The 19,348-nt window shown below is 37.7% G+C and overlaps 2 protein-coding genes across 27 annotated transcripts in view; one reads left to right on the top strand and one right to left on the bottom strand.

Moving 5' to 3' along the window:
- ZNF45 (zinc finger protein 45) overlaps window positions 1–4,523 on the bottom strand; it is a 32,452-nt gene extending 27,929 nt beyond the window's left edge. For 17 of the 20 annotated variants that reach the window (XM_082368389.1, XM_082368380.1, XM_082368386.1 and 14 more), the window contains exon 1: window positions 2,614–2,749. The gene's annotated coding sequence lies outside the window, so the exon portion shown is untranslated. Of the gene's footprint in view, window positions 1–2,613; window positions 2,769–3,178; window positions 3,287–4,464 lie in introns of those variants that run through there. The other 3 variants (XM_082368379.1, XM_082368374.1, XM_082368385.1) reach the window with 3 other exon arrangements.
- Window positions 4,524–4,542: 19 nt separating this feature from the next.
- ZNF404 (zinc finger protein 404) overlaps window positions 4,543–19,348 on the top strand; it is a 37,445-nt gene continuing 22,639 nt past the window's right edge. Inside the window, exons 1-3 of one of the 7 annotated variants that reach the window (XM_082368399.1) lie at window positions 4,577–4,841; window positions 5,536–5,614; window positions 18,635–18,694. In XM_082368399.1, the coding sequence (XP_082224525.1) occupies window positions 18,665–18,694 (30 nt within the window). In that variant the 5' untranslated portion in view covers window positions 4,577–4,841; window positions 5,536–5,614; window positions 18,635–18,664. The other 6 variants (XM_082368398.1, XR_014237702.1, XR_014237703.1 and 3 more) reach the window with 6 other exon arrangements.

Below are 19,348 nucleotides of genomic sequence, written 5' to 3'. Positions count from 1 at the left end.
CTTTGAATAAATATAATTTTTATATATAAATTAGATCAATAATAAGAAAAAATAAAAGATTTTATTTTGTCTTCATTTATTCCTTTACTAGTGATCTTCTTTTCTTCATGTAGATCTGAATTTCTGACCTATATCATTCTATTTCTCTATGAACAACTTCTTTTAACATTTCTTGAAGGCAGATTTACTGGCAACAAAGTCCCTCAGTTTTTGCTTGTCTGAGGAAGTCTTTATTTCTCTTTAACTTTTGAAGGATAATTTCACTGGATATAGGATTCTAGGTTGGTAGCTTTTTTCCTTCAACACCTTATTTTATTTATTTATTTATTTTGGCCACACCATGTAACATGTGGGATCTTAGTTCCCTCACCAGAGATTGAACCCAGGCCCCCTGCATTGGGAGCGCAGTCTTAACCACTGGACCACCAGGGAAGTCCCTCCTTCAACACTTTAAATACTTCATTTTCTTCTTGCATGTTTTCTGAAGTCTGATTTAATTTTTATCCTTGTATCTCCATAGGTCAGTTGCTATCTCCACCCTCTAGCTTCTTTTCCAAGAGTTTCTCCTTGTCTTTGGTATTCTGAAGCTTGAACATGGTATGTTTAGGTGTCGTTTTTGGTATTTATCCTAAGCTTTCTGGATCTGTGGTTTTGTGTCTATCATTAATTGTGGAAAATTCCTATCCACTATTAATTCAATATTTTTTCTCCTTTCTCTATCTCTTCTCTCTGTATTCTCATTTACATATGTTACACCTTTTATATTTATCCTCAAGTTTTTTTTTTAATATTCTGTTCCACTTATCTTTTTTTCATTCTTTTTCTTTACATTCCAGTTTAGAAAGTTACTACTGACTTATCTTCAAGCTCATTGATTCTTTCCTTGGCCACGTCCAGTCTACTGGTGATCCCATCAAAAGCATTCTTCATTTCTGTCACAGTGTTTTTCATTTCAGGCATTCCTGGTTTTATTATTATTTTTCTAAGTTGTGGTAAAATACACATTACACTAAATTTACCATTTTTATTTTCTATTTATTTTTTTAAATAAATTTATTTATTTTTGGCTGTGTTGGGTCTTCATTGCTGCACGCGGGCTTTTCTCTAGTTGCAGTGAGCAGGGGCTACTCTTTGTTGCAGTACACGGGCTTCTCACTGCAGTGGCTTCTCTTGTTGCGGAGCATGGGCTCTAGGCACGCGGGCTTCAGTAGTTGTGGCTCGCGGGCTCTAGAGCGCAGGCTCAGTAGTTGTGGCATGTGGGCTTAGTTGCTCCACTGCATGGGGGATCTTCCCGGACCAGGGCTTGAACCCGTGTCCCCTGCATTGGCAGGCGGATTCTCAACCACTGTGCCACCAGGAAAGCCCTCATTTTACCATTTTTAAGTGTACAGTCCAGTAGTGCTATGTACATTCACACTGTTACGCAACCATCACCACCATCCATCTCCAGAACCCTTTTTATGTTGCAAAACTGAGAATACATCCATTAAATAATAACTTCTCATTCCTCCTTCCCACAGACCTGGAAACCACCACTCTACTTTGTGTCTCTATATATGTGACTACTCTAGGTACCTCATATAAGTGGAATCATACAGTATTCATCTTTTTGTGATGGGCTTGTTTCACTTAGTATAATGTCCTCTAGATTCATCCATGTTATAGCATGTGTCAGAATTTCCTGTTTTTAAGGCTAAATAATATAATCCATCATATGTATATGTCCCATTTTGTTTTCCTGTTCATCCATCAATGAACACTTGGGTTGCTTCCAGGTTTTGGCTACTGTGAATAATGCAGCTATGAACATGGGTGTCTAGCATTTCCTCTGGAATCTCTCCTAGAGTCTCCATTTCTCTGCTTATATTACTCAACTGTTCTTGCAAAGTTCTCTTGTGCAAGGATTCTAAAAAATGTATGTAACCTCTGTCCTGGAATTCCACTAGGAATTTATTTAAAAGTACATATACCCTTATTTTTAGGAGATGCATACTGAAATATTTAGTATTTTATTAAAAGTGGAAGGAAATATAATTTTTAAAAATCAGTGAGGGGCTTCCCTGGTGGCACAGTGGTTAAGAATCAGCCTGCCAATGCAAGAGACACGGGTTCGAGCCCTGATCCGGGAAGATTCCACATGCCATGGAGCAACTAAGCCCGTGCACCACAACTACTGAGCCTGCACTCTAGAGCCTGCGAACCACAACTACTGAGCCTGTGTGCCACAACTACTGAAGCCCGCGCACCTAGACCCTGTGCTCCACAACAAGAGAAGCCACCACAATGAAAAGCCTGCACACCGCAATGAAGAGTAGCCTCCACTCGCCACAACCAGAGAAAAGCCTGCGCGCAGCAACGATGTCCCAACACAGCCAAAAATAAAATAAAATAAAATAAATAAATTTATTTTTTAAATAAATAAATAAATAATCAATGTGAAGAATGGGAACACCAAAGATATAACTATTATCACTGACAATGACCACTCTCCCATTCATAGTTGCCATATTTTAACAGCAATAAGGTCTTACATAGGAAATAGTACTATAATTTTGCATTTCATTGGAATATATATATTTATAAAACAATTAATTTATTATAGGTATTAATTACCTATAATTTGAAGTTTGGCAAGTAGCTCTCTGGTGGACAAATTGAATGGTCTTAAGTGTGTCTTCTCTGAGTCAGTTTTCTCTTCAGAGAATGAAGTAACAATGTTGCTTGATGTAGAATTCAGGTCATGACTCCCTGGTCCTTCTTCTCTGACTCTCCAAGTGTAAATAATTAGGTTTTTAGTCCAGGGCTTTCCAAACTCATCCACTAAAAATTCCTTCACAGCACAGAAGAATGAAAGCTTACCTCTGGGAGTCTAACATGGACACAAAAGTGGCAACCCTTTGCATATACAGCATATGACTCTGAATTCTTTCTTATTTGAAAAGATATGTTGATTTGGATTCTTCTTAAAAAAAAAATCTGTCTGACTGAACATAAAATATCCAAATGATTTGCCAAATAAATAGCAAATCCTTTTATCCAAATCTTAAAGCTATTGCTGCAAAAAGGTGCAACATTTCTCTTTCATTGTTGAGAAGAGTAAGGCGGCCTAGTCACTCACAAACATATACAGTCATAATATCACAGGGTTGTACATTCATATAATCAAAATCCCACATACCCATCTCGGAGTCATGTAGTTTCTCACTCAATAAGCCTGTTCACAGTGATCCACATTCACAATATCCACAGAATGCACACATAAGAAAAGCAAAAAGGTTAAATAAATTTTAAGTCATACTCACAGATAAAAACATACAATCTCACAACTAAAGTCATAATCTCACAGGCCTCAAATAGTGCATCATATTATATAATTCCACACACTGTCACAAAAGCACTCGAACTTGTTAATGTTTATTCAAGAAGAGTCTGGGAAATAAAGTTTTATTAGGAGACTAAAATACGTTCAAACTTCCTTTCAAGCTGTCCAGAGAGCTGGGAAAGGAAATGTCCACTCTCCACTGGGGCCATGGAGCGCTCACATGAGGGAAGGTCAGAGTTCACCGCAGTTTCACCTAAGGTCAGCGGGTACAGTGCTGTTTTCACAAGTCCCACTGGGGAGTTGGGAGAGGAATAAGGCTGGATTGAAATCTGATTTGATTCGGCTAAGGGGCAGGGCAGCATTATGACCTTTGTGGGCCCCTTCTTCCAAAAAACAGAAAATAAAAATAATAGTATTTTACGATTGTTTAGGTATAGTAATAATAATAAATTGAGTTTCTTTGAATTAAACACTTTCTTTGAACAAAAATTAATGTTTATTTCTGATTTTAAAAGACATTTTTGTAGGCCCCTAAAAGTATTGTGGGCCCTAGGCATTTTGCCTTCTGTGTCTAACGGATGAGTCGGCCCTGCTAGTATGTGTCTCCAGCAAAAGGCAGCCAGACTCGGCCTTTTACGGAAAGAAAGGCAAGTTACTGGGAAGGAGGAATTTCGGGGTGGGGATGGAGGAGTGGGGAGGAAGTGTGCTTAACAAGTTGTATAATATCTCAAAATCTGAAACACAAACCATTTTCACATCCACACTCTACGAAACAAACCAAACAGAAACAATCCCATACATGGTTACAGACACACAATGGGTCCCACAACATCATACAGCATGAAAACGCTAACAGACCTACACATGCCCAGGCGTTCTTTCTTTAAAACAAATGCATACTTAATGCCGGCTGTGCTCCTGGCACTACTCCAGGTGATGATGCTACCTGGGCGAAGGGTGAAAGACTAAAGTCCTGTCCTCACAGCTCACACCTAGGTAACCACCGTACCCAAGAGCCCACCACCTACTCCTCCTCCTCCTGCTGCACGCAGGTTTGAGGATCTGAAGTCCCCAAGCGCCTGCTCGGCCTGCTACAGTCTGGACTCATATTCCACTCGCCTTTTCCACGTACGCAGGTCTACCCGAAGCCACAGACCTCCCGCGGTCGGGTCAACCTCCGCCGCGCGCCGATAGACGCCTGCGCCTGCGCACTCGGAACACCGCGCACTCCCGGCGCCAGGACAGTTCCGGATGGACTGCATTTCCCAGAAGCCACCGGGCTCGCATCAGCCTCGGTCCCTGGGTCATCTTCCGGTGGCCAAGCAGCTGTGGTCCCTACGTGGTGAGTAGATCGTATCCAAAGATAAAACTCGGCGGAAGCTTCCATAGTCTCTCACTGCAGCTGGACTGGAACCCGCGGTGGGGGTGACAGGCGCTCAAGGCAAGGACGCTCCGGGCGCGGACGCGGCTTGTCGGGCCTCGAGTCTCAGGCTCGTGTCTGCGTGAGCAGCAGAGATTTGTATGCCTATTGAGATATTTGTGTGTGTGTGTGTGTAGGTGTAGACGTGTCTCCGTGACAATGTGTGCGTTTGTGTGTCATTATTTAACTGGGCGATTGTGCTTATTTAACTGCGTGGCTTATGGATGAGCGAGAGTTGTGTGGCCATGTGGGTTGTCACTGGAACTCTTGGCTCTAGACTTCGCTGATTCCTCAGCCCTCTCCCCTCATAGCCACTTGGGGTCTGGCGCAGATAAAGGAGGGAAGCCAGATTCTGAGCTTTAGAATGGAAGATTGAAGGATCCCAGCAAGAAGACACAGACTCGATCATGAGATGAGATTTTCTGAAGGTGGATGCGGCCCCAAGATAGGCTTCTGGGAAGACCTGATAAGGTCCCAGGAGTAGGATTCCCTCCTGGGAGGTTCCCCTTAGAAAGTTCCGAGGGGCCATCTATATGTTTCACAACCACAGCATTTCCAAAACTCTGGCGCCAGGAACCTGCTGTGAATTAGACAGATTCCACCCTAGACATCAGTGACGGGGCCTCTCTCATACTGGGAAAGGTCAACGCTGTCTCAGTCTCCTTCCTACTCCCATGTGGTTGTTTGTGGTGGACTGGGTAAAGGGGCATGGTCATGGAGGGAGGGGATTTTGTAAGTGAATGTGCTCTCCAGGAAAATCCTGATGTCTCACGATTGTCTTCTCTTTTCCCAGTGCTGCCTGTCTCGGAAAAAAAAAAAGGATCCTGAGAGAGGAAAGAATTTTTGTTACACAACTAAAAGTTTAAGTTCAGGTGAGTTGGTGTTTCCTCATTATTCATAAAACACACTTTAATTTTAAAGGCATGTAATCCTTCTCTCCCTTCAGCTGAAATGTCCTGCCTCGTACTGATATATCTGTAAATCATAGGGCCATGCAGAGGAATCACCCCGTCAGGGTCCCCAAGCCCTTCTCTCCATAATTTATTTAACCTGTGGCCTACTGTTAGCTATTATATTTCTATTTTTGACTAAAAATTAAACTAGTCTATAATGAACATCATTATGATAGATCTTTATGTCCTATTATAGTCATAACCTAAGAATAAATTTCTGGTTTTGAAATTTGAGTCAAATACCAGATATTTATGCTTGTACTCATTGGAACACAATGACAAGAAGATATAGTTACTGTCCTCAAATGACTTGTTATCCAGCAAAGAAATGAAATCAGTGGACCTAGAGACTGTCATACAGAGTGAAGTAAGTCAGAAAGAGAAAAATAAGTATCATATATGAATGCATATATGTGGAATCAAGAAAAATGGTACAGATGAACCGGTTTGCAAGGCAGAAATAGAGACACAGATGTAGAGAACAAATGTATGGACACCAAGGGGGGAAAGGGGGGTGGGATGAATTGGGAGATTGGGATTGACATATATACACTAATATGTATAAAACAGATCATTAATAAGAACCTGCTATATAAAAAATAAATAAAATTCAAAAAAAAAAAAGAAATGAAATCAGGATAGGAATAAGTAAGATAGAGGATCTGAAATGCCACTAGAGAAATTCAGGTGACCAGCCTCAGGAGTTGATAGGAAGAGACATCATTCTGTTTATAGCAGCACTGCCAGAATATGATCAAATTATGAGAACTCTGTGAAGAAAAATGGATTTTACACCTTAGAGTTTTTATTCTAGTGATGTTAAATGCATAGTGACAGTAAATGCGACAAGATGTCTCAACAGCTGTTTGCAGGACATCTTAGCTAGGAGGACAGGTCCAGAAGCAAAATAAACCTCTCAATCAGGAATATATAATAGGAAGCAGCATTGAGACTACCATTAATATATACAAGACATCATAGCCTCCAGTTTACACAGACATACATTTCTATAAACAAATTAGGGTTGGTTCAGGTACTGGGAACTGATGGAAATGAAGTGAAACCTTTCAGTAAAAACACAGGAACTGTTTTTAGAACAGCATTGGTTCTCAAATGTAAGCTGCATCAGAATCACCTGCAGGGCTTGTTCAAATACAGTTTGCTGGGCCCCAGCCTCAGAATTTCTAATTCAGTGGGTCTGGGATGGAGCTGAGAATCTGCATTTCTGGTAAGTTCCCAGAGATAAAATTTTGAGAACCTTTGTTATAGAGTGTACTAGGCTTTATCCTCAGGTTCAGGGATATTAAAGGGGGGGGAGGAAAAGGTGAGATTTTTTTCCACTTGTTTGGAGAAGAGGTTGCTCCTTTAAAAAATAAAAAACATATCTCTGTGTGTGTGTGTGTATGTGTGTGAAATTAAGGAATGGCTATTGTTTAAAATTTTCTGAAATATACACTTAGGAAAAGGAAGAAAACCAGGGCTATGACACACAAATAAGCAATGTTAATAAATAGGTACATACATTTATATATTTTTTTCTATTTATTGATGTCTGTCACTTTTTCTATATATATTGATAAGTACATATATTTTTATAAATATAATATTTTGTATTTGTATGATTCTGTGCATTCGTAACCTAATTTTTTAACAGCATTATTGAGATGCAATTCACATACCATACCATTCAGCTACTTGAAGTGTACAATTTTATACATTTAATATATTCACAGTCTTGTGAAACCATCACCACAGTCAACTTTAGAACATTTTCATCACCCTAAAGAGAAACCCTATTCCCAACAGCAGTCACTCCCCATTTCCTGCAACCTCCTCAGCCATAGTCAACCACTTACCTACCTTCTGTCTCTATTAATTTGCCCCTCTGGACATTTTGTAGAACTAGAATCACACAATATGTGGTCTTCTGTGACCAGCTTCTTTGAATTACCATAGTGTTTTCACTGTGATTCACATAGATTCATCCATGTTGTAGCATGTGTCGGAACTTTCTTCTTTTTTAAGGCTGAATAATATTCCATTGTATGGATATACCGTATTTTATTTATCCATTCATCAGTTGATGGACATTTGAGTTGTTTCTACTTCTTAGCTATTATGAATAATGCTGACAGGAGCATTTGTATACAGGTTTTCGTGTAGACATATATTTTTGTTTCTCTTAGGTATACACTTAGGAGTGTAATTGCTGGGTCATATGGTAACTCTTTTGAGGAACTGTCAGATTGTTTTCCAAAATGTCTGTACCATTTTACATTCCCACCAGCCATGTGTGAGAGTTCCAATTTCTCCACATTTTCACCAACGCCTGTTATTATCTGTCCTTTTTATTATAGCCATCCTAGTGGGTATGAAGTGGGTCTTGTGGTTTTGATTTGCATTTCCCTGTTGGCTTATGATATTGAGGGTCTTTTCACATACTTACTGGCCATTTGTATGTCTTCTTTGGAGAAACATCAGTTCAGATTCTTTACCCACTTTTTAATTGCGCTTTTGGTCTTTGTAACCTAATTTTTTTACTGACATGATATTTTGAATATTTTCATTCCCGTAACAGTTTCTCAAACTCAGCATTTAATGACTGTTTAATATTTCACTACATGGACACATCAGCTGTTGCTGAGTTTAGAATGCTGAACACACCTGCTCTCCATGCTGTACCACTTCTATATCTTGATCAACTTCACTTCTTCCAATTTCCCAGGCCATATGGGAACTTAGGTCTTTGTAATTTCAGGGGTAGTGACGTTTGGGAATGTGGTAACAGCCTCTACTGATAACCATACTGTCTCAGAAGAACTTGTATAAGGATGTGATACTGAAAAATCATAGAAGCAGAGTCTTTATGATCAAATCTTTAAACTCAAAATGTGATCTCTGGGGCTTTTTTCTTCCCTTAATGTGACCCTCCAGGGAGGTTGAAGTGTTTGAATTTCCGAGGGATTTGAGATTTAAATGACTGTTCTACTCTATTTTCCTTGAGGCATCGTCATCCTGGTTCCTTGAATGGCTTTCCTTTGGCCTTTCTTATGCTGGACTTCCCTGCCCCTTCACCACAGGACTGTATCTGGATTTGTTGAGAGCTGCAGCATGCCTAAGTTCCATTTCTTTTATGTACAAGTTCTTCTGTTTCCAAGCCAGGTGTAATTCCTGAATTGGAACAAGGAGTCCAGGCCCAGTAGGTGGAGAGTGTAGTGACAAGAGGATTTGTCCAGGTGAGTCAGGGGAATCCAGAAAAGGGAAAACTATGGAATATCAAAGTTCATGACTGATGACACAGAACCTTGATATTCCAGTATGAGACAATCAACTCAAAGACTTTAAGCCCTTGGAGAAAAAACAGGCCTCATCATCATACCCCAAATATCACCATATTCATCTTTTATTTCACCCTCTAATCTCAAAGAGAGTGATTAGCTCTATTATAATTTTTATTATAGAAGTAATACATTCTCATACAATAATTCAGAAAGTATAGAAAAGCTCAAAATGAAGAGACTACTGTAAACATTTTACTCCAAATTTTTTTATCCATTCCTCAATGCACATGCATATATTCATACATGTTATTTTACTTGTCATAACTGGGTAACATTTTGAAATATAATGGTTTTACCCATTATCATCAAATAAAGGTCTCTATCATTTTTTCATGGAAATATATATAATAAAGTACACATATCTTAGCTGTGCATATAGCTTAATGAATCTTTACATTTGAAAACACCACCCGAATCAAGAAATAGAGCATTTCTATCCCCTCTTGGAAGATGTGCTTGTGTCCTGTCCCAGTTAGAACGAACCCTCCCCCACAAGTAAACATTATACTGACTTCTATCACTCAAGATGAGATTTGCTTGTTCTTGAATTTCATATAAATGGAATCTCGTCTCTGCTGCTTTTTGTCCAAAACTGAACTTTTGAGATTCATACGTGTTGTTTTGTGAATCAGTAGGTTACCCCCAACCCAAGTGTTGTGTAGTATTCCATTGTATGACCTTATCACAATTTGTTTATTCATTCTTATGATGATGAGTTGTTTCCAGTATTTGACTATTTTGAATAAACCTTCTATGAAAATTCTTGTACAAGTCTTTTTGTGGACACATGTTCTTGTTTTACCTGGGAATATACCTGGGGGTGGAAGTAGTTAACTTAATTTACACTCCGACTGCAATGTATGCAAGGTCTAGTTACTTCTCAAACTGGCCAACACTTGATATCGTCAATCATTTTAAATTTAACCGTTCTGATGCATGTGTAGGAGTATCTCATTGTGATTTTAATTTGTATTTTTCTGATAAGTAATGTTGTGAGCATCTTTTCATATGATACTGCCCATTTTGACATACTCTGATGAACTGTCTATTCAAATCTTTTGTCCATTTTTTAGCCTGGCTTTTGTTCCTTTTCCTATTGATTTGTAGGAATTTTAGATATATTTTGAATACAAGTCCTTTGTGTGTGTGTATAAACCTGTGTGTGTGTGTGTGTGGGTGTGTGTGTGTATGTGTGTGTAGAAAGAGAGAGACAGAGACAGACAGAGAAAGGGAATATCTCCTATTAGCCTGTAACTTCTTATTCACTTTCTTAATGATGTCTTAAAATGAACAGATATTCTTAATTTTAACTGAGCTCATTTAACAATCTTTTTCTTTTATGGCTATTGCATTTTTGTTCTGTTTAAAACATCTTTTCCTGGGGAAGAAGGGACAGATCTTCCTTATGGTAGAATTCCAGTTGTTAAATGTAGAAGGTAAGAGGGACATGGAAAATGGCCATTAGGCAAACACCACAGTAATAGTTGTTTCAGACGAGATCCACTGGTAGATGCTAAAACTAGAGGGTGAAAGTTTGAAGAGAAAAAGGGTTTGCATAGTGTCAAAGGATTCCCCATCACCCACGATATTTATTAACAACAGAGGGAAAGGTAGTACCTTTCTAGTGGGGAAACCCATCAGAAAGCAGTTTCACCAAGTGATCACGGTTAACATCATCAGTGATAAAGTATTGACATCATGAGCCCTTTCATATCATGCAATGAGAAGGACAGAGCATCACTGTGGTACTGCCAAAAATGCAGAGCCTCATTCCAATTGTGAAACATCAGACAAACCAAGTGGAGGGACGTTTGATAATTTAAATGATTGGTACTCCTCCGAAGTGAAGAGGTCATGAATTAGGTGTGATAGACAGACTTTAGGGTGACCGCCATGATTTCTGCCTGCTGGTGTCTATGCCATTGTATAATCCCCCTCCACTGGAGTGCAAGCAGGACCTGTGACTTGTTTCTAACCAACAGAAAATTGGTGAGGGGATGTCAGTCCTGTGATTAGGTTACTTTATATGGCAAAAGTAATGGGATGTCACTACTATGGTTACATTATGTCACGTAAGACTCCATCATAGGGACTTTCCTGGTGGTCCAGTGGTTAAGACTCTGCACTTACACTGCAGGGGACGTGGGTTTGATCCCTGGTCAGGGAACTAAGATCCCACGTGCTGCGAGGCGCGGCCAAAAAAAAACAAAAACAAAACAAAAAAAGACTCTGTCATAGCAGACTGGAGCTAGAGACTCTACTTGTGGGCTTGATGAAGTAAGGCAGTGTTGGACAAGCCCTTGCAAGAAACTGCAGGCAGCCTCTAGGACCTGAGGTCATTCTCCAGCTGACAGTCAGCAAAAAGTTGAGGCCCTCAGTCATCCAGCCGCAAGGATATGAATTCTGCCAACAATCTGAATGAAATTGAAAGTGGATTCTTCCCCACTTGAGCCTCTGAATGAGAACACAGCCCAGCTGATACCCTGTTTGCAGCTTATAAGACCAGCATGAGGAGACCATCCATCGAAACTGTGTCCAGACTCCAAGTTCACAGAAACTGTGAGATAATAAATGTGTGTTGTTTTAAGCTAAATTTGTGGTAATTTGTTATGGCAGCAATTGAAAACTATTACCATAAGAAAGACTGTGGAGATTGGAAGAGACTGAGGAGAAATAACAGCTCAGTGCAGTGTGGGGATCATGTATAGGATCCTGGAAAAGAAAAATGACATTAGTGGGAAAAAGTGATATTTGAATAAGATATGCCATTTGTAGTACTGTACCAATGTTAATGTCCTGGTTTTGACCATTGTCCTATGTAAGATGTTCACATCAGTTTGAGCAGTATATAGGAAACTGTACTACTCTTGCAACTTTTCTCTAAGTCTAAAATAAGTGGAAATAAAAATTAAACCAAAAAAAGAGAGAAAATTTTGCCTACCCCAAGATTATGAAGATATTTTCCTGTTTCTTCTTACAGAAAATTTATTGCTTTAGCTTTCACATTTAGGCCTATGATCCATCTTGAATTTACATCTGTATATGTGGTGGGATCAGGGTCAAAACCATTTTTTCCACACAGATTACCAATTGCTCAGGCACCATTTGTTGAAAAGACTATCCTTTCTGCTCTAAGTCAGACTTTTATCGTTAAAAAAATGTGACTATATACGTACAGGTCTCTTTCTGGACTGTCTATTCTGTTGGTCTGTTTGTCAATCCTGTGTCAGTCCCGCTGTTTTAATTACAGTAGCTTTATATTATGTCTTGATATCTGGTAATGTACATTTGACAACTTTGTTCTTCAAAATTGCCCTGACTGTTCTGGATTCTTAGCATTTCCATATAATTTTAGAATAATTTTCTTAATGTTCTAAAAAAAAGCTGCTGATATTGTTTAGAGATACATTGAATCAGTAGATCAATTTAGAGAGAGTTGGTCATCTTAAAATAGATTCTTCCAATTCATGAACATGAAATATGTTTCCATTTATTTAATTCTTCTTTAACTTCTTTCCTTAATGTTTTGTTGTTTTCAATCTAAAAGTCTTGCACCTATTCTGTTAGATTCATTCCAAAGTGTTTTATAGCGGTCCCCGCACCGCGATGAAGAGTGGCCCCCACTTGCCGCAGCTGGAGAAAGCCCTCGCACGAACCGAGGACCCAACACAGCCAAAAATAAATAAATAAATAAATAAAGTAGCTACAAAGTGTTTTATATTTTTCATGTTTTTTATGAACTGTTGGGATTTTTAAAATCTCATTTTTCAATAGCTTTGCTTTAATATAATTGTTTGTTTTATACTGTGACCTTTTATTCAACCAACTTTCTAATAAATTCATGTATTCTAATAGTCTGTAGGATTGAAAATTTTTTTTCTATGTACAAAATCATGTTATCTGCAAATAAATATGGATTTACCTCACCTCTTTCCTTCCAATCTTCATACCTTTCATTTCACTTTTTTCTCTTATGGTATTGGATAGGTCTTCAAATACAAAGTTAAATGGAAGTGGTAAAAGTGGACACCCTTGCCTTATTTCTGTACTCAAGACAGTAGTCCATATTTTACCTCTCAGTTTTATTCTGTAGATCCCCTTTATCAAACTAAAGAAGCTCTGTTCCTAGTTTGCTGAGAATTTTTATCATGAACTGATGTTGAATATTATCAAATGGTTTTTCTGCATGTAATGAAATGATTGAATGGTTTTTCTCCTTTATTATTTAAAGTTTGAAGATTACATTGATTGCTTTTTAAAAATAAATAAAGTGACTTTGCATTTCGAGAATAAATCTCTTGGTCATATATATCACTGGCCTCTCCTTGCTAATATTTTATTTAATATACTTGCATCTGTGTTCATGAGAGATATATATTGTAGTTTTCCTTTCTTGTAATGTCATTGTCAGGTTTTGATATCACAATTATGAGGGCCTCATGACATGGTCCATTTTTATTTGTTTTCTAGAAGATATTGAGTTTGATTGGCATTTTTAATTCCTTAAATGTTTGGAGAATTTGCCACTGAAGCCTCTGGGCCTGACATTTTATGGGAAGGTCCTTAATTAATATAGATTTAATTTCTTTAATAAATATAACAATATTCAGATTTTCCATTTCTTATATCAGTTTCATTGAATTGTGTTTTCAAGAAATTTTAAAATTTCATCTACATTTTCAAGTTTATTGTCATAGTTGTTCGTAAAATTCTGTTATCAATTTAATAATGTCTATAATATATGTAGTGGTATCTCCTTTTACAGTCCTGATATTGGCAATTTTTTTCTTGAACAGTATAGCTAGAGGTTTATTAATCTTATCTCTTCAATGAAATAGCTTTTGGCTTTATTGATTTTTCTCTGTTATAGATCTGGGTTTTTTATGCCATTGGTTTTAGTATGTTTTACTTTCTGTAGGCTTAATTTGCTTTTCCTTTTCTAGCTTCCAAAGGTAGATCATTGATTTTTAACCATGCTACTTTTATAAAACATAAATTTATGTTTGGGTGAAGGGGATCAAAGAGTAATAAGAAAGGAAAATAATAAGTGGGCAATCATTATAAATGCTCATGCTATCTACTGGGAGAAAATAAATTATGGGTTTATTTGGCATTGTAGTAATTTGACAAAGGATTTTCATAATAATTTCACTACTAATTGATTTACTATGTCAGTATGTCTTTAGTACACCTAGTAATTACCAGTGGTGATTAGATAATGAATGGTATTTATCTGCAGCATTTGTAAAAACAAAACAAAAACAAAATATATATATTTAAAGCTAAAAATGTCATTGTAAGCATTGGTTTGACTGTATCTCACAAGCTTTGTTATGCCATACTTTTATTATCATTTAGCTCCAAATATTTTCTAGTTTCCATTATGATTTATTCTTTGACCTGTACTTATTTAAAGTGAACTTTTATATTTGGAAACATTTGAGAAATACCTGTTTTTGAGTTCCAAAATATACATTCTTTGATATTAATCCTTTGAAGTTTATAGATACTTGTTTTATGGCCCAGAATATTCTGAAAAATATGCAAAGAATGTGTAGTCTGTAGTTTGGGAGTATAATGTTCAGTTGGGTCATTTTGGTTATTCCTGTTCAACCTTCTATGGCCTTGTTGATTTTTTTTTCTCTTCCTGTTATCAGTTACCAATGGAGGGTATAAAAAATCTCTAAATTTAATTATAAACTTGTCCTTTAATTCTGTTGACTTTTGCTTTTGAAGCTATGTTATTAGGAGTATAAGGAATGTAGGATAACTTATATTCTGTTGAATTGTAGGAAATATCTCTCTTTATTACTTATAATACTTCTTGCATTTAAGTCTATTTATCTGTTGTTAATATACCAGTGTGCTTCTAATGACTGTCTAATATACTTTTCCATTCTTACTTTTAACATATCTGTGTCTTTAAAGTATGTTTCTTATAAGCAGTGTAATTGATCCTGTTTTTAATTTAATCTGAAATCTTAGTTTTTAATTGCAATGTTTAGTCCATTAACATTTTATTACAATTACTGATATAGTTTGGTTTAAATCTGCCCTCTTGCTATATGTTTTCTGTTTATCCCATTTATTCTTCATTTCTTTCTTCCTCCTTTCCTGCCTTCTTTTGAATTAATCAGGTATTTTTCATTATTCCATTTAGTCTCCTCTATTAGTTTTTTTAATTGTGCATCTTTGTATAATTCTTTTAGTAGTTACCTGAGCTATTATAGGATGCATCTTTTTTTTAACATCTTTATTGGAATGTAATTGCTTTACAATGTTGTGTTAGTTTCTGCTCTATAACAAAGTGAATTAGCTATATGTATACATATTTCCCCATATAGGATGCATCTTTAATACAGTCTTCTTTAAAATGGGGTTTTTAGGGGACTTCCCTGGCAGTCCAGTGGTTAAGACTCTGCACTCGAAATGCAGGGGGCACGGGTTTGATCCCTGACTGGGGAACTAAGATCCTGCATGCCGCCTGGCACGGCCAAGAAAAAAAAAAATGTAGGGTTTTTAACCACATACCAAATAACATAAGAACATTTCAATAGTTTAACTCCATTTATGCTGTTATTGTCATTCCTTCTTCCAGTAATATAATCCTCACAAAGCATTCTAGTTTTGGTTCCTTTAAACAGTCCATTTGTTTAGTCATATTAGTCATATATTTACTTGTCCACAGCTGTTCATTGCTTTTTGGCACATTCATGCTTCCACCTAGGATTATTTTCCTTTAGCCTGACTGCTATCCTTTAGTATTTCTTGTATTGTGGGTCTGCTGATCAGAAATTCTCTCAGCTTCTGTTCAAAAAAATCTTTATTTTACCTTCATTTCTGAAAGATATATTCTCCAGGCATAAGATTCAGAGTGGTCAGGGTTTTTTCTTTCAGCACTTTGAAGATACGATTCTATTTTTCAGGCCGCTAAAGTTTCTGTTGAGATAAGAACTATTTTTGTTGTTGTTGTTTATTTATAACTGATGTCTTTTTTAAACTACATACTTTCAAGATACGTTTTTCAACTTTGTTTTTCAACAGTTTGGCCATGATGTGCCTGGGTAAGAATTTCTTTATTTTATCTGGTTAGGTTTGCTGAGCTTTTTGATTTATGTATCAAGGTATTTCATGAGATTTGGAATGTTTTTGTCCATTATTTCTTCAAATCAATTTCCGTTCTATTTTCTTTTAGGTGTTCAATTCCACATTTTGTCTGTTTCTTGTATTTCTCTTACATTCAGCTCTGTTCTTTCTTTTTTCTCTCTGCATAAGATTGTTGTTAATTTGACTTTATGTTAATTAATACCATTTTTGCTGTTAAATCCATCCAATACATTAAAAATTTTTGATATTATACTTTTATAACTATAAAATGTTCATGTGGGTCTCTTTTTTATGATTCTACTAAATCTCTATTGATATACTTCATTTTGCATTCCATTTTGTCCATCTTTTCCTCTATTTTCTTTAGCATGTTAATCATAATGTCTTCAAGTCCTTGTCTACTAGCTCCATTGTCTGGATCATCTTTGGGTTTATTTCTATTGAGATTTTTCTCTTGATTATCAGTAACTTTTTCCTGTTTCTTTGCATTTTCATAAGTTTTATCATATATTGGCATTGTTGATAATATAGAGACTCTGGATTACGTTATCTTCCTTTAATAAGTCTATGTCAGGGTTTCTCAACCTTAGCACTGTTGATATTTTTGACTAGATAATTCTTAGCTGTGGTGGGGGGCTTTCCTATGCCTTGTAGGATGGTCAGCGCCATCCCTGATCTCCACCCACTAGTTACAGTAGCACCCTTCCACACATTTTGACAACCAAATATGTCTCCAGACATTGCCAAATGTGCCCTGGGGGGCAGGATCACCCCCTATTGAGAACCAGTGATCTGCACAATCATTTTCAGTATCTATTTCATTTTCCATTATATGAATGAATACATTTTATTCAATTAACTACCCATCTAAGTACATTTAGACTTTTCTCCAGCTTTTTTTTTTCATTTTAACTAGTGTCTATCATCGTATTCCTTTATACATCTCTAGGCACATTTTACAGTTATTTCCTTTAGGTGAAGTCTCAGAAACGGCCTTTCATCATTAAATTCTTCTTATGCATAATTTTTCGTACATGTCTCAATTGCACTAGGTTTTCACAGGCCTATAGGACAGCATGAGAATGCTCTTTTCCCTACAGCCTTACTAATATGTGGTGTATCATCAACTTTTAAAATCTGACAGTTGAATACCTGTAAAATTGTACTATCTTTGTTGCTTTAAAACATCTCTTTAGTAAATCTTTTGACAGGTGCTGTCTTAATTATTTATGTTCAGGTTTCATATAATGAAACAAAAAATCTGGGTGTCAGAGACAACAGTTCAAAAAAAAAGTTGACTTTATAATTATAGAAATGTGATTCAAAACATCACTTCTACTTATAGTTTGTGATATGGGAAAATACCTTTACTTCTTTGAGCTTTTATTTCCTCATCTGCTGAATTGAGTTAATAAGTACATTTCAGGATTAAATGTTAACGTGTATAGCACAGCTATCACATAGAAGTTTACAAATATCTATGTATTACTGTATGGCTTTAGTGAGCATGAATTCACACCTCCCTTGTGGGTACTGGGTGGCAGTGATTCATGCCAGCAAGCAAAGTGGATCCTGATAGGGAAATCCAGGTTGGTCAGCCCAGAGGACCTTGGAGTCAAGTTCAGGCTTCACATGGGCAGACAGTTTTATGGTGGTCAAGTTTTCCAGGTTGGTCCCTACTCTTTTCTGCTTTTTTTTTTTTTTTTTTTTTTTTGGCTGCGTTGGGTCTTCGTTGCTCCGCGCAGGCTTTCTCTAGTTGCAGCGTGCGGGGGCTACTCTTCGTTGCAATGTGCAGGCTTCTCCTTGTGGTGGCTTCTCTTTGTTGCAGAGCACAGGCTCTAGGCACATGGGCTTCAGTAGTTGTGGCACATGGGCCCAGTAGTTGTGGCTCGAGGGCTCTAGAGCTCAGGCTCAGTAGTTGTGGCTCACGGGTTTAGTTACTCCACGGCATGTGGGATCTTCCCAAACCAGGGCTCGAATCTGTGTCCCCTGCACTGGCAGGTGGATTCTTAACCACTGCACCACCAGGGAAGTCCCTGTTTTATGCCTTTTGTCGGACAGAGTCCAGGTCCCCCTTGAGGCCATGAAGGTTGTTGAAGTTTGTGTTGTATGGCCTGGTCTCAGTCCTGGAAGGTAGGGCTGAATTGGGGAGGATCTACTTAGTGTGACTGGACAACCCAAGCTGGGTACATTTGGCATGATCAGAATGAGAAATAGGCCAGTGGGGTGTGTCTGGATCTGGCTTTGGTTCAAGAGAGCCTCTACTCTGTATCCACACTTGTGAGGCTTGTTTCCCAGACACAGGAAAGGGTTTGAGTTTGTCTGCACTCTGTCTCATATCCCCTGACATGTGTTTATGTGTTTGGGAGGGCAGAGAGTGGGCAAGGATGGCGAGAAACAGGAATAAAGAAGAAAAAAGAAAGGCTCTCTTACCTTAATGTTGGGAGTTCTGAGCTACATTGGGTCTCAAGGCTTCTTTTTCCTCCCTCAGCTCTGGCTTCTCTGGACTCAGCTTCTGAGGATGATTGGCAGTTCTAAAACCATGGGCCGGGTAAGTGGATGTCTCTCCTTCCTGAAATATTACAATTTTTAATTCAGATAATATTTTCATTCTTTATCCCAAAACCTCCTTCCTAGGAAAGCTGTATCTCAACCTGTTTCACAGTTGCTGCCTTTACAGAGAAGGATGGTGTCCTCCCTATTTGCTCCCTTTTTTCAAACTGATTTTTCAGTTTTTTCATCAAATGATTTATTCCTCTTCTATATGTTCAGTCTTCTCTCGAGAGCAGTGTTAGAGCAGTAAAGGGGTGAAGTATCTTGAAGGAAGTATTTTAGCTTCCCTTGTTAGGTTCGTAGTTTCATTGTATAGAAATGGTGGTCCTATTTGACCAGAAGAGGGAGAACTTTCTCCATAGTTTTCCAGGTAGATAAGGGAGAATTTGGTTTTGAATGGTCTCAGTCTCAGTGTGAGATGAGACCTCAGCTTTGAAAAGCTTTTAGGTTTAGGTTGAAATGGGATTGGTGCCTGCCTAGAGAGAGGAGGGGCTCTGGCTAAGGAATCACTGAGAAGTGAATAGGGTTCTGAGGTCCATTTTGTAGGGAAAGAGAGATTGCTTGGCTTGAGTCATTCAGTGTTGTTCTGGATCATCCTACATTAGTGTGTTCTAACTCAAGAACCAGAAGTTCAGTAAGGGATTGTAGAAAG

The sequence above is a fragment of the Balaenoptera borealis genome, assembly GCF_965194805.1.
Source record: "Balaenoptera borealis genome assembly, chromosome: 19".
NCBI lineage: Eukaryota > Metazoa > Chordata > Mammalia > Artiodactyla > Balaenopteridae > Balaenoptera > Balaenoptera borealis.
Note: the sequence above shows the minus strand (reverse complement) of the source record. Positions and strands in the feature narration are given on the sequence as shown.